This window comes from Necator americanus, chromosome V (assembly GCF_031761385.1).
Source record: "Necator americanus strain Aroian chromosome V, whole genome shotgun sequence".
NCBI classification, from domain to species: Eukaryota; Metazoa; Nematoda; class Chromadorea; order Rhabditida; family Ancylostomatidae; genus Necator; species Necator americanus.
The window spans coordinates 18,613,467-18,629,693 of NC_087375.1; the positions used below are offsets into that span (position 1 = coordinate 18,613,467).

At 39.6% G+C, this 16,227-nt stretch overlaps 1 protein-coding gene across 1 annotated transcript; it reads left to right on the top strand.

Moving 5' to 3' along the window:
* Positions 1 to 6,495: 6,495 nt before the first annotated feature.
* RB195_014357 (uncharacterized protein) lies at positions 6,496 to 15,957 on the top strand (the record flags this gene model as incomplete). The annotated part of the gene is made up of 15 exons (XM_064204589.1): positions 6,496 to 6,546; positions 9,235 to 9,412; positions 9,699 to 9,800; positions 10,846 to 10,986; positions 11,083 to 11,168; positions 11,233 to 11,329; positions 11,480 to 11,599; positions 11,670 to 11,786; positions 11,889 to 11,974; positions 12,104 to 12,153; positions 12,282 to 12,351; positions 12,464 to 12,579; positions 15,519 to 15,603; positions 15,751 to 15,856; positions 15,911 to 15,957. The coding sequence occupies 15 exons, from the start codon at positions 6,496 to 6,498 to the stop codon at positions 15,955 to 15,957; spliced, it is 1,452 nt and encodes a 483-aa protein (XP_064060470.1).
* Between the last annotated feature and the right edge of the window lie 270 nt (positions 15,958 to 16,227).

The window sequence follows — 16,227 nt, forward strand, 5'->3', positions numbered from 1 at the left end:
CGCAGCAATTTGCTTTTTTATGATTATACAGATTCTATGCATCAACATAATGTCATTTCTACAGTATTGTTATGCGCACTATGTGTTCCACGAATTCTGGTGCTGTTGCTTTAATTTGAACTCTGTTCCAGCTGTTCCGGAGTGCAAGGTAGAGTGGAAATGAAAAGAGAAATGGCATTTTCGAACTTTGCATTGTTCTAGTGTATAAACGAAGTTCGTATGTGCACACACAATGAAAACCTCACAAAGTTTTCATATAGGGGACTCAAAGTGGGGAAGAACAGCAATTTTACACAGTAATCAAATTGGCAGAAATGAAATGATAACAAGCAATAAATCAAGAGTTCCGTGGGTTTCTCTACAACAATTTTTCCGACGTTTTAATGAAATATAAAAATTTGGGCATTTTTCAGGTATAACCCCGAGCTACGTTAGCTTGCAATTTTTTCCTTTTAGCGAATAGTTGGAAATATTTTGCTTCATTCTCAACGATTTCTAAGTTTTTCGACAGATCTCAGAAAGGAATCTAACGCTAGACAAATTGTTCTGAAATTTCCGTTTTGTGGCAATATAATAGCGAGCTGCGGTGATCACCGGCACTCACCCTCTGCTTTTCAATTTTAATAGATATCATTGTAATATACGGTAGGGAGTTCCCAGAGCCCTTCGCAAAACTGTTGGTTGCTTTTGCAATATCTTTGTCATTTAAGCTGTATTTTTACTCGGAAAGTTCGACTGCCGATTAACGTTGAATTGATTTCTGGTGAGCTGCCTGCGAAGTTGTCAATCGAGTTCATTGACTGACGTTTTGGCAAATCGCCTATCAGAGAGCCTGGTCGATTTGCTCCACAATTTAAGCGATCGAATCTCTCCGCAACTATACTGTCAAAACTCTAAGCCTACTTTTCGATTACCACCGCCAACACCAAATGCTCACCGTAGCTGCTTGAAGCATACTGGTGACTACTGTATTTTTGTTCACGTGTGAACGTCTAATTCTCACTGCTTTCAGTGTTCTTGTTCGTGTGTCGCCTCTTTACTTGGAACAAAACAGTGCTAATATCCCATTCACAGTATGAAAATCTAGCAGGATGGTTTTCCATCCGCCCGTCTTATTGCCGATTCTCTTGAAGCGAATAGCGATAGAATGGTGGGAAATAGTCGAAGACTGCTGAAGGGCATGGTTAAACAACAACGGAGAAGTTCGTTTTGATTTTTAAATAGATCCAAGTGGTCACTATTAAGATGGATTTGTCCTATTTGTGAAGTGAACGTCTCTCGTTGCAAATCGTCTGCAATAGTGAGATTTGTCACTGCAATTCTGAAGCAGCGAGTGATTTCTATTCTTTTTCTTCTTTCATTTCGGCGTTTCCGCGCCTATTGGTGAGGCCCGTATCAGTACCTAGTCAATGTCAATTTACACAGTCAGATGCCTGAGGGTGGATGTCAGCGGTAATATTTTCACGTGACTCAATTCGGCGTTGTTTCGGGCATTCTTTTGGAGCGATTCTTTTGGATTCTTATTAATTCTAAGCGTGGAGACTAGCTTTGTGACAGAAACCCGGTCCGTGATCCTATTCTAATACAAGTATTATTACTTCATTATTTATTATTATAAATTATGTAATGTTATTACTTTATTATTATGTTATCTTATTATTTATTATCGCTGACGTTAATGTTATATTTAAATATAGTTTAATTCAACTGCTACATTTCATGTGACTACAAGAAAGCAGCCTGATTCACTGTGCACAAAAAGTTACTAATTTACAAACTTATTCTGCGTGACTTTTTCTTTAGACTTTGACAAAACAACTCCAGAGATTTTGTATTAAAAGTGAGCAATGTAGAATCCTTCCGCATTTCTTCCGTTCTCAAATAAACGTTGACATCTGTGAATAATAGTGATAAAATTTAATAATATAATAAAATTTTCTTTTCTCATGGTATAAATCTGCTGAATTCAGTCCTTTGCTCAGGAACCTTTTATAGTTTTGCGTTAGTTTTGGAGGCTTCTCAAATGGAAATGAAATAGAATGCAGTAATGTAATAATGCGTAGCGCTGAACCTGACTCTTAAATATCCTCTCTTGAACAGTCCTTTAGCATACAAATACTATTGATCTTGCACCGAATAGGTCTTTGGCCTCACAATTTAATTTTCACTCATATGAACGCTATTTTAGTTTGCTAATAAGGTTAAACACGGTTATCTTACAAAAGTCTTGAGATTAAATTCGACATTGCAACATATCAAGTACTAAAAATTCGCGTATGTGTCAAACTAAGATTCTTTATTTCAAAATGGAGAAGTTCCGATCGTTTTGCCTTTATAGTACCGTTTCTCAAAAACTCGCCACTGCAAAAAGTGATATTTTCGAAGAATTATTTGACGCATATCAGTTTTATTCGTCTCTGTTGTCCTCATCCTCATCCATTAACATGAAGCGGGAAAGGGGAAGTTGCTATCGGACCAGTCCTACCGCGTATTATTTGAGTTTTCAATCAGTGCGTTGACCTTGTTATTTTCAACTTTTTGTGACACTCACTTCTCAGAAGTTGAGCTGAGGTCTGCAGCCGCAATCGCATGTTCGCCGGCTTCAAATAAAAAATTGAAATTTTTCTAATATTAGTCGTGTTAATTATCAGTGCGGAATTCAATATACATTTATAACAAGGCACACAGTGATATATAAACTGCTACAGTGTTCCGGATTCACTTTGCCCACAATTTTTGCCAACAAGCACTGGTAAAAAAGCGAGAAATTAGAAAAAAAAATCAAATCAGTCATAAAAGAAAGAATTCTCTGCTCGCTTTTCTTTGTATTCCTGCTGAGTTGAAACATTTTATGAGCTCTTCTATTTCCATCTCTGTATTTGTCTGCAAAGAGGCTATGCAGCAGATATGACATATGTTCCCCAACTCGTATGCAAACCAAGGCCGGCAGGACATGTCTGTATCTGGGAAGTGTGACGCTTTGATGGTATCCCAACGATAACTCCGCTGAAACTGACAGAAACAATGAACAGAGGATCATTCTCTCCTTAGACATCACAAGACTGCTCGTCCATTTCTCTGACAATCTCTTCTTCAGATCGACTAGTTTACTTACATGCGTCATTGCCGCCACAATTTTGTTTTTATCAGCTGTTTGCCTGGAGCTTCTGGAATAGCTCACATTTTCGTAGAACGGCTGCAGCCTTGCTCTCGTCGCGTCGACTTCAAGCTGTTGGGTTTTTGCTAGCAATGAGTCATGAAAAGTGCACTGGTCTTCTAATGACGTTACTTAACAAGTAATCCGCTCCGCCCTGCCGCTGGGTGGATCCGCAGAAATGTTTACCCAATTCACTAATCGCAACGTGCGCCTATTTGTTTGACAATTGTGATATCCCTGTGACTAGTGGCTCTTGATTCTTCGCAAAATCGAAAGATCACCGAGGGGCAGGGCCTCACCTCACGAGGTTCAACTTCTTCGTCTCTGTGTCCTGATGATCGGTCGTCTTTCGTCTTTTTTTCCCTGAGTTTTCCTTCTATACGAGATCTCCATGGTTCATTGGAACTATCACAGATTTATCGCCAATTTCTCAGGAGTGGCACTTCAGAGATGTTCTTCACCACTTGCTATGCAAAACGACGCAAAATACATGGAATCGCGAAATTTCATCCATTTTCCATAGAAAGCCACTCACCATAAGAAAAATCCAGATGTTTGTTTTTTTCCTCTGCTTATGATACATTTAAAAAACTGGAGAACGGAACCTTCACTCTAGCTACGAAAAACCTGCATTACTTGGGATCTTTAAAAAAAAGAACATCAGATTGGAAAGAACATGGAACGTTGCTTAAAAATTCCTCTCCAAGTACATGGCAGGGATCAGAGAGTGAAGTGAGATTAGTGAGAGCCTGGTTTCAAGAAATGAGGTGCTAAGGCCAAATGTGTCTGGAAGAATGGTGATCATTCAATTTCCCTTTCCGTTTGACCTTGTGGGAGTAACCTGGCGCCAAAGATACGCACTTTGTGGTCTTTGTGGAACATCACTGCCCCTTTTCGACTGGGATCTTTTGTGTGGTTCTAGATAAATCATATGCCCTTCAGCTTAGAATACGCTATTTGGAGCAACATATCTGCTGTAGAAACGAAACAATGTCTTTCTACACCGGAATCAGGCGTACCTATTTCTGCTTGTCACATATTTTTCTAGCATCACATAGGTTGAAGCTCAAAAAATCGTAATTTAGAACTAGTGTGTACTGAAGAAAGTTAGCGAACTTCTATGATGGAATTGTAACCTCTTTTTTGGGGGCTGATTACTTTGCTCGTTTTCATCCGAAAGACATCCTTGAAAAATCATCCATACTCGTCAATTCAACTTCTACCAAGGAATTAACCAAAACATTTTTGGAGTGTGTGACTCGCATCAATTTTCATTTTTATATACATATTTCTAGGAGATGCCCAAATCTTTTTTAGAGTGAAGTCACGTAACTTCTCTGGAGGGCAAAGCCAAAAACTTCCAATTTAAAAAAGTTTGAATTTGATTCTCATTTCACTGAAAACGAAATTTTTTCCTCGTCCCCGTGTGTTTGTTTGCAAATGTCATTATTTTAACAGTGATACATTGAATCTTAGGAAGTTCGTCAAAAAAGCTTCCATTATCTTGTCGCAGTTACAGCTGAATTTTTTTGCTGGAAAAACCCAATCGTAAAAGAAAAAGGAGAAGCTAGAGGAGTGCAGATCGACTGTCTGTTCCACGCAGCGTGATTTTCACAGGAGAATTGTCTTACATATTAGTTCCTTGAAACTAGCCCTTTGTAGTCGCTATCTATGTAGGAGTTCAGCAGATTTTCATATAATACAATTAACACATATTATTAGTTATATATAGTACTATATTAAACTGTATTATGCGACATTAATGAGAGGGAGCCGCTCCGGTGGTTTCACAGATATATCACAAAGTTTTCACATTTAATTCTTAGCTCCTTTTGGTACTAGTGTCCTACATAGCATTTTACTGTTATTCTATGGAAGAGATTTGAAAACTAGAAGCTCGGCCAAAATCCCAAAGAGAAGCTCAAACGAATTTACTTTTCACAGCCGTTATGTTCATTTTTCAGAACAAAAATGTCTGATATTTCCTTAAACAAGACGTTCACTTGAAGTAGAGGACGACTTTCTCTCGAAGACAAATTTCTTTATTGAAAAGAAAATCATTGGCACATTTGTTCCCAGCAACTTTAGGTAATCTTTTGAACTTTTTTGCACTGGATGTGCAAATATCCTTATGCAGGTAGGAATTTTAGTAAGCTGCTGATTAGAAACATTTACCCATCGACAACATCACCACTCTTACTCGCTCAAAATATTCCATGCATTTCTATTGTGTTTGCTAACCTAACAGCATAGAACGACTCGACGCTGTGATTTATATCATATTGCTACGCTAATCGCAGAAAAAGTGCATATGAACTGTAGCACAAAGTGTCAGCGCTACAACAAAAGTTGTCAGTGAATTCCAGCCAACAATTCTTCGCACCACTACTATCAAAGCAAATTTTACGAGTTGAAAGTTTACGTTCGGCTTCAGCTGCCCTTTTATATATGGCTTACTCATCGACAGTTATCGTGTTTTTCTCAACCCCCTTTAGAGGACACTTCCCTTCCTCAAGCGTTGTACACATTCCATTCCTCTAACGGTAGATTGTTCAAAATTTCCTCTCTTCTGAAGCAGCAAATATCTCATAAATTGTTCGAATTATGATAAATTTGATTTTCTCTGTTGCACAGCCTAACTATTATCATATTGTCTAACTTCTATTTGGTATAAAGACTCCTCTTCTTAGGAACTCTCAAGATATCAGCAACTTTCAGACACACTAACGAGGAGGACTGCAGTTAGAACAAGAAGGCTTGCGTTCTAAGTTGTACTATACTTACTTATGGATCTAAATTTGAATGTAGTATGGCGTCGCATAAAATGATGCATGACGACTTGCGAAATTTTCTGGTTGTCAGAAATCCTGGTGTATCTCTGGAATTTGCCGCTCATTTTGCACACCGTAGGGACTAGTATCCACTCGTTTTCTCGCTGTGTTCATCACGTGGGGTTATGAGGCCCATTTTATCGTGTTCAATGGTGGTATGTATGTGTTTCCGTACAACTATTATTTGTTGATCAATTCCCAGAAATCACGCATTGTCGATATTGCTCATTTTCCCGTAAACTAAACCGAATAATTAGGATTAAAACAAATTGAACTAACTGGATCATAGCTTCGAAACAACTTTCAAAGCTCTATGTTTATTCTTAGGTGCGTAAACTGAGAGGGAACTTCACGTCATTCTGTTGGTTCACTTCCTTCCCTTAAGATATTATCTATATTTGTAGTAAGTGTCATTGTCTCATGTTCTCGTTTTTTCGTCATTTCTTACGCTAGTTTGGTGTTATTGCCGAAAACATGCTTGTATAAAACCATGAATTTTTTCAGACCATGGAGAATCTAGTCACAACTACTATAGAAGCAGTGGCCACGTTCGACCAGGTGAGGATCTGAACAGATAAGTTGCGATTATGCTGAACCCGAAATACGTGTATGTTACTCGAAGTGGAACTAAATGGTTTGTGAAGATTGATGATTTTGAAAATAAGAGAGTAATGTTTTCTGAAGAATTCCATAATGCCATCGTTGTTCGATTTTTTTTCTAAAGCATGAAAAACGTGTGAATATTCCAGAAATCCATATTTGCAATTCAGTTACCTGTCAAAAAGGAATGAACAATAAAATAATAGAGAGTGCGAATTCAAAAAAAAAGCAGCAGAACGCTTTAGTTCGTTTTTGATTAAATCATTTAGAATAGTATTTCCAGGGCACAGCTTAATTCACCTCGTTAACATCTTAGTACATGCATTTCCAGCGCAAAAAAGCCGCAGATTCATGAAAAGATATGCAGATTTGTCTAGTGAAAAACTAAGACTACCCGACATCATATTCACTTTCTTCTCGTAAAAGGCTCCTATACATGGCTAACATAAACTTACAAGCGTCAACGACACTATTGCTTGCTGGCTTTGTATAGGTTGTAACAAAATTTACGCAAGATTTGGATTGAATAGAGAACACAGTTATTTCTCAATTGTATTTTTAAAATTTTTTCAGACATAAAGTTCATGGGGTGGGGTTATGTATGGAATAGCACGTTGGGAAAATGACCTCCACGGCTTTGCTGGCACATGCGCACTCTTTCGTCAACCACCGGAACGAAGGAGCACACGAAAAGCAAAGCTCCCCTGCAGTAATTAGATTGCTTCAAGGATTGCATGATATTTCGCACCATTTTGTTGAAACCGCGTGTTCTTCACATCAGTTTCATCCAACTTAGGCATTAGGAACTCAGTTATGTCGGGATATCGAACACCAGTGACAGTGCCTGCTTGACCAGCCTCTTTTTTCAAAAAAAAAAAAGAAAAAAAAGAATGGCGCAATTACACCCTAAGCCCAAAATATGCACCAAACACTGGCGTGTTGTGCATAGTATTCTATACATAATCCTATCTTACGTAATTTATGTTTCAGGTGAAAAAAAATACAATTGAAGAAATGTTCTCTATTTAATTCAAATCCTGGGTAAATTTTGGGACACACTATACAAACGAAGGTATGTCTGCAGAGAAGGACTTAAGAAATAGATGGTAAGCTTTCATGAATTCTCAAAAGGTCTCAAAAGGATGGGTACTGGGAGGAGGTAAAATGTAAATCGGCAGGAAGTGAACAACTAAATCAGTCGTTGCCCTAATACCTAAGAACCAGTTTTTGAGGATCAGCCAATGTTACTAAGAGAAAAAAGTAAGATAGAGTGTCCAGAAATAAAGGTGCCAGTGAGTGCACACAACCCCGTTCACCCTCTCCCCCTAACTACACTTTATCCAAAATAGCACCAACTACCCAACTGGTGCTTTTTGCTAAGCTGTTTTTGGAGATTTGCTCCACATTGTAATTTACTTCTAGAGAAGGATATTTGGCCGAAAGACTGCTCATGTAAATGGTCCGAAAAGACCATTTACATGAGCAGTCTGCCCTAATTGTCCTTAGAATTTTCACCTGCACCCAAAGTAAGAGCAGAATTATGAAAATGATAATGATGATAAGCTGCAATTTTTTACGAATTACAAGACGAATAAATGGAATGGATCCGACGAGCCTTTAATGGGACTAGAGTCGGATGGCAGCAGAACTGTGTTCCTGGCAGTTTCGGCGGAAGTCAGTCGCAGCTTCCTAGTCAACATTACTCTTACTGACTATATGATAAATATTGCAGTCACTACCGAATTCTTTGAAATCTTCGAAACAGTCTGAATGTAGCAGGTCAATCTATTCCAAGAAAAACGTTTTGTATTGTGTAAATGTAGCCTTTCTAATATAGAATAATATAGGAAAAATATAAATTTGGAGTCTTTGTAAAAGAGATTGGGCGCTATTTGCATGCAAAGGGTTAGGGTTTTCTGCATTACAACAAATAGTTTCAAAATTCCAAATTTATGATTTTCTGCATGTGTTCTAAGTAGAAGAACTAACGCAGTTTGCTCGTTCACCGACTTTTGAGTTTGATAGAGTCCAAAATCAACAGAATTCCCCTATCACCACCTCTATATTGATCCGTCGGCACTGTAATGAAACAGGGTGTAAAGAATGCGTTATTCGTCTCTACACCTCGAATTGTGCAAAGAGTCCGATGTATATTGTTTCCATAAACACTTCCTTTCGTCTTATGTGCTATTTTTCATCTTTTTCAATTTCGCTTTTCGCTTCAAAGTTATGAATGTTAGTGAATTGTTCCAGAAGAAGAGTAGTTGCCAGTCATAGCACTCTAAACGTTGCAGCATGGGTAAGGCAGCGAAATCTACACTTTTTAGAAGTGCGTATTACGTAGAAAACCAAACAAAAGAAAGTGCAAAACTTAGAAGGAAGTATCCGTCACAGATTTGCTCAAAAGATGAGGATTTAAGTAACTTTTAAAGAGGGAACTACGCGTATTGCTTTTAAAGAATATTTCAAATTCTCTTTGTTTGCAACACTCAGCTCCTGAAAGAGTCTTCCAACTCCAAAAAAGAAATTTTGTTGGGTATCCTGTTTTCTAGCACTCTTTGCGATAATATATACCGTACTATTTTCCATTGTATAGGTACTGTGTTGTTTTTCCGCCGGATTATCCAAATAGGTTCTTTATTTCAGCAGTCTGTGCTATGGGCTCTGATAGTTGGGATCATTCTGGCGTTTCTGCTTGGAGCAGGAATGGGTGGCAACGATGTTGCAAATGCTTTCGGCACCTCAGTTGGCAGTGGAGTGCTAACTGTCTTTAGGGCCTACATTCTTGCAAGCGTCTTCGAAACATTGGGAGCTGTGTTAGTAGGTAAGCGTTTCATACGCCTCAGAGTAGCTCTAAAAAGTTCTCAGTGGCTGAATACCGTCGCTGCTTCTTTGTTCCGTCCACTTTTTAAGCTAAGAGCAGAACAAACTGATAGCGATGTCAGAGCATCATCGGAACCACTCAGGACATTGCTTTTCTTTGACAAATGTCATAGCATCAAGGACTAGGTTTTTTTGGCTATTTCGAACAAACGGAAACGTCAGCATCTTTTTTGAGGTTCCTGTCCAAAGACGAAGTCGTCACAAAAATAAAATATGTTATATTTAAGGGTGGTCGGTGACAGACACAATGCGAAAAGGTGTCATCGATACGGACCAGTACCTGAGTACCCCAAAGGCACTCATGTTAGGACAGGTTGCTATATTAGGAGGTGAGTGGCAACAAATAACAGAATGAAATAAAAGAAATGTCCATATGATCTGTAACAGCCAGAGTCAGACAAAGAGAATACTAGTGGACCAATTTTGACAGTTGTTTTTCTCGCCATCGCAAGAAAAAAAGGGTTTCAACGCCAGAAAGGAAACGATTGACCGTGACCCATCTGCACAAAGTACTAAAGAAGCCTTAAAGTAATCTCTATCAATAAAAAGGATAGAATTCCTGGTGTTAATCAATCGGCTTAGAATGCGCCAACACGTTCACTTCAACCCATAATCGTCTGAGGTCTAGGAACGTGTAACTGTAATGTAATGTACAATGACTTGCGGGGGCTAGCCGATGTGTCAAATCAGTGTTTTTATCCTCCCAGACAGGACTGGCACCAATTTATCGACACTGAGGGGATGGAAGGCTTGGCGAGCACTAGGGCGGATTCAAACCTCCGATCAATAGCACAGACAGTCGGGCCTCTTAACGACTGCGCTACACGCGCCTCATCTCTATCAGTACTAGATTTTTTACGGTATGTTAAACTGGAAAAAAATAAGAGGGAAAATGAGAGTTGAAAGAAAAAAGCATGTGGAAAACGTAGGAAGTTCCTCTGAGAATTCCCAATAAATTACATTTTCCGTGCGATTAGGAATTCTCCAACTTGTTCTTCAGTCCACTACACTTCAGAACTTGTGAAGTAACAACAAAGCCCATACGGTCCTCTGGCGCTTCGTTTTTTCTTTTTAAAATGCGCATTTTAACCAATACGCAAAAACGAAAATGATTGCCTACATACATTAATGTCTTTTGGTACTGGTAATACTTCAAATTTGCCAAGGCAGACGTTTCTTTTTTTAGCACTGATGTACAAGGCTGAAAATGCATTATTCTGTTTAATAAAATAAGCAAGAATAGGAATTGCTATAATGCTTAAAATATGCTTTGAAGAGGTAACAAACAGGAGTACAAACGTTAAATGTGGATGATCTCAGCAACTCAGTCAACGTGGATAAAAACACATTCCGTCGTACGTTGTTCTGCTTTAGGTTGTGCTGCATGGCTTTTAATAGCGACGCTTCTCAAAATGCCTGTCTCAACGACACATTCGATTGTTGGCGCAACACTCGGTTTTTCGATAGTTTTGCGAGGATTTCAGGGAATCCATTGGATGAAGATCGTTAATATAGGTATGGTGCCCGGTTTTCCCCATGTTCTGTCGCCGAATTATTCGAAACGACTTCGAACAATAATTACTGTTAATGCCTGCTTAATCTTCCTTCCAGTTATCTCGTGGTTCCTATCACCTGCATTGTCAGGAACGATATCAGTCATTCTCTACATGATTGTAGATTTTACAGTTTTAAGAAGGGTGAGATAGACTTTTTGTGCTAAAGCGAGCTAATTGATAATTGACAGAGACAAACTTTTTCAAGGACCATCCATTTGAATGTGGTCTTCGAGCGCTCCCAGTATTCTACTTTGTCTGCATTGCATTCAATGTGCTGATGGTTACATGGGATGGATCTAAGTGTTCGTCAAGTTTACTCATTTATGTTTCAATAAAATGAGGTTTTTCTAGCTTTCTGCTGCAAAATAGCGGCGAAAATTCCAAAAAAGAAATTTAGAACGATTGTAAAATTGATTTTATGAGACCATGGAAAGTTATAAAATACATTGCAGTATTGCATTTCAACGAGATCCCCGTCTGGGGAGCAGTAATAATCTCACTCTGCTGTGGGTTCATAGCGGCCATGTTTGTCCAGTTCTTTTTGAAACCGAGAATTAACAGAAAAATTCAAGGTGAGCACTACTCAGAATATTTTAAGTATTAAATATGGCATCCTCGTATATTGCTGTTCTCTTTATACAGATGAACTTGCTTCTAAACCAAAAACACAAAGCGTCACTGTCAACTCCGACTTCGAAACAGATCGTTACATAATTGGAAAAGAAGTGAAAGATATCGAAAATGGTGGTACTGCTTCTAGTGAGTCTTTTTCTAAGAAAAAAAGCTTAAATTCCATTCGGGAGATTTCCTTACGTTCTAGAAGGGTGATAAAGGTTGAAGGTTAAAGCCAATCCTGTTCAGGTGTTCGCTCCTTCTTCAGTTGGCTTCTTCCGGATGGAGAACGGGTGGAGGACGAACAAACTATTAAACTGTTCTCCATCATTCAGGTGAACTATCGATCAGATAACATGCCTGTATTTTTGAAGAACTTTCACGAGGAAATGCGTCTAGCTGTGCATTAGTTTTTTACCCTAAGATAAAAAGTAGCTTTCGCTTTTAATGACTTCCTATTGCAGGTATTCACCGCCTGTTTTGCCGGTTTTGCACATGGTGCCAACGACGTTAGGTAAGAGAAAAAAGGAGAGGAAAAGGGAGATGTTTTTTTGTGTTCAAGTAGTGATGCTAGTATGTAGTGTTGTCTTCAAACGTTGTCGACAAACTAAGGTTGAACACTTCCCACTGTTCATGTTTCAGTAACGCAATCGCACCACTCACTGCTCTCGTTGCTATTTACAAAGACAAGAATTCCCGGCAGGAGGAAGAGGTTGGAGTTTCGTGTTAGAAACTAAGCACGAGAACAACTTTCTACTTATTCTTGCGCTATCATTGGTTAATTGGTTGGATTTAGATTATTACATTCGTTAATTTTGTTTTAGGTTCCCATTTATATCCTACTCTATGGAGTTTTTGCTATTTGTGTTGGATTATGGACGTTAGGCCATCGTGTCATTAAGACCGTGGGTACTAATATGTCCGAAATAAATCCTGCAACGTGAGTTATTAGAAATTGTCTTGCTTTACTGGAAATAGATGTGTGTTTGAGCGAAGACGGTTTTCTACAGCTGCTTTAGAGGGGAGTGGAGAAGATGATGATAATTTTTTCGGGTCATTCTCCAGTATACCATATCCACTTCTGAGTAAAACTATTTGTTATTGCACACCACTGGCCAAAAGTAGTCACGCATCCGTCTAAACAGCTTCCGCTCCATGCAGTCAAGCTTCTCCATCACCGCTGACGGCGTTGCCCAAGTCTTCGATCCGCCATGATAAGACGAATTGCGGATAGGTAGACTGACAGCTTGACTTCGTTGGCGATGCGAGTCAACCACAAGCACTTCGTTAAGGACCAGAAGTGATCTTAGCACATCCTTGCTGGACATCTCCGCCGTTTTTTAGTATGCAACCCAAATAACAGAACTGATCTACAAGTTGGATTGGTTGTCCGTTAACCCTGGTTCCTGCTGAGAGTCTTGCGAAGACCCACACCTGCTTAAATGTGTCAGAGCGGAGTCATAAATCGCATGCCGTAGCTAATTTCGATGAGAGGTTAACAACATTTTGTACCTTTGCGCTGCTTGAAGCAAATATTACTACATCGTCGGCCTACTCGAGATCCAACAACGCCCAATTGTTCTTCACCTTATGTCATCGGCTACAAAGTTGAACGAAAACGGTCCCGCCGTGGTCGCTTGTCTCACTCCAGTTTTCACCTTGAACTTTGTAGTACGTCCAGTCGGTGCTTAACCTCTGCAGTTCTTCTCCTATTCATGTACTTAACTAGGAGAACAAACTTTCCTTGAATACCATCAGCGCGACGCGTGTTAAGAAGACGGACTCGGTGAGTAGGATCGAAAGCGGGTTTGAAGTCCAGAAAATGAAAATCTAACTGTTTAGAATCTAAATCTACGATTGCCGCTCCCACATTTCTGTCACTCTCCTAACAATGAAAACCTAGTCAATCGTAGCTCGACCAAGAATAAACCCGGCTTGTTCATCACGGTGGATTCTTCGCTATATTTGATGTGCCGATCCAGGATGATCCGCTCTAAGTTCTTGTTCATCACACGAAGCAAAGAGATTGCTTGATATTTCTCGGGTTCCTTGACAGATAACTTCTTGTAGAGGGGAATTATAACGGCGTGTCTCCACAAATCTGACATTCTTTCATAAGTCCACATTGAATGAATGATGTTTGTCATTTCACCAATCCCAGATGCAGTAAGATATTTCAGCATTTATGCGCTGATCCCATCGTCTCCGTCAAATTTTCCACCCTTCACTTTTTAGATTCAGACCAGAACCTCCGACGCGGTCGATGGTTTCTCGTTGAACGCGGTGTACTTATCTGTTCGGCAAAGTACTGAATTGATCCATCTAGATGGGTAGGACTGCCGTATCTTTCTCCTCAGACGCTCCTCCTAGCTCACTCTCGCTTCTCACCAATAGTGCGGGCGACATATACTACCATATCTATCTTCGATTCAGGTTGAACTCCTCGACTTCTTTTCTAAAAAACTAATTTTGAGCTGAGAAGAACTAGGCGGAGGTCGGGATCGAATGTGACGTGCCAGATAACTCTAAACTTTCGGATATCCCGCAAGACGATGTTCCTTGTCAAAATGTAGTCGAGCTTTAGTAGTACTAGCTTAGAGTTTTCCGCTCATTCGAGTCATTTTCCGCTGCCGTTGTTTTTTTGGTGCTAAAACCCACGTAAGCCGATGGCCTCGATGATCGTCTTAAACGTGGATGCGATGATGAGATTCGTCTGCTCACAAACGCCTACCGTACGGTCGCTGTTGTTTAATGTTTGCTTTGCGTGATAATACCATTTTCCAAGCATATCGGACTGTTGATCGAAACCCATCTTTCGCATCGATTCCGACGATAACCGTTTACTGGCTGGGTACGTTGGATGTCAAAGTGTTGAGTTCATCATAAAAGCGTACTTTTGATCGTCTGAGCGGTCTTTGTAAGTGCTCGAGCACTTACGAGCCAGAGCTTGTGTCCTTTGCGATCTCGCAGTCGTATAAAGGAGCTTCTTGACGACGTGGAGCCAAATCCCTCCACCAGGTTATTGTAGTCGTTCCTCACAGCTACCGCGCAGCCTCTTACTTTCTTCACATCAGCATCGCCAGAGTATGTTGTGTAGTCTTAGATGCTGATGGCGAGACATCCTTTGATGCTGGATTCCTGTAATGTAGCAAACGGGGAAATGAAGATATAGCAGCAGTCTGTACAGGGGGTTGTTGGAGTTCACGCGTCTGCGATCTGCAGTTCAGCGTTGCGAAACGGATATTTGTAGCCAAAGATTTCATATTCTCTCTAGGCATTTGACCTATAAGAGTGGGCTCGAGCGGTGTTTAGCAATGTCTGGGAAATTTGCGCTATATAAGAGTCCAAGTTATATACCTTGTACGCTTCCAAGGCGTATGCTTAGATGCCTGATTGCATTTATCAAAAGCAGGGCCACCACGAGCAGGTAACGATCAGATTTGTATACGAGGCACCTTGCGCTCAATATTCCGACATTTGTATTGAAAACTGAAAATATATGAGTTCTTTCCACTAATGGATTCCTTTTTGTTGCTGGTAGTATCATGAATTGAAAATCTGGAGTACTTTACTAGAAATTTGATTTATGCGTCTATGTCCGTCAACTAGTGGCGTTAGTGCTCAAACATAAGTGTGAAAAGGTAGAATAAATATTTGTGCTCACCTAGATCTCTGTTACTCAGCTATATAGTATTTGCTCAAAGAAGTGCAAGAAAAAATAGTGTGCAATGTAGTAACCACAAATGCAACTTGTGGCCGTCATTTTCGAAACGGGAATTCCATTTATTAAGCAATGAATTTTGCACAGTAATTTTCACTAGGTAGTCAATTCTTGATGCAATTATTTACCAAATTCGATTCATAATGCAGTTCTTTCAGTGGGTTCACAATCGAATTCGGTGCGGCTATGACAGCTTTGATATCCAGTAAGCTAGGGCTACCTATCAGCACTACACATTGCCTGGTATGCAACAGGAGTGGGAAAATACATTTTTAAAACACTTTTTTTGAGAGTTCCTTACTAACATGAACGTTGAACAAATTGTAACAGTAACCTGTAAAAACAGTTTAAATAACTTTCTCGACACCACTTATCGCTGAAATTTTTTAGGTTGGATCAGTGGTAGCTGTAGGTGTTGTGAAGTCACGTAAAAGAATAGAATGGTCTATATTTCGAAATATAGTCATATCATGGATAGTCACTTTGCCCGTTGCTGGTTGGTGGCTTTTTGGTTTTGTTTAGTTCTCGCTGAGCAGCATGCATATTTTAGGTTTGATCTCTGCTGGTATAATGCTTCTGCTCCAGCTCGCTCTTTAAGTGTGTTTTACACACACACACACACACAACTGACCTCTCGTCATAATGACCGCATTACAGGACGGTTACGACGTTCACTTTAATAAAGATAATCTCCAATTTAATACGCCTTAATATCTTCATAATGATTCCCACATCATGTGTACATATCTTAATAAATGGCTTGTATGATATCTAAGCGTGAGGTCTATGATTTACCCAAACCAAAAATTCCGTTCATCACATTTTATCCTGATCTTGTTCTGTATGCTTGAATGACAGGAGTTTCAG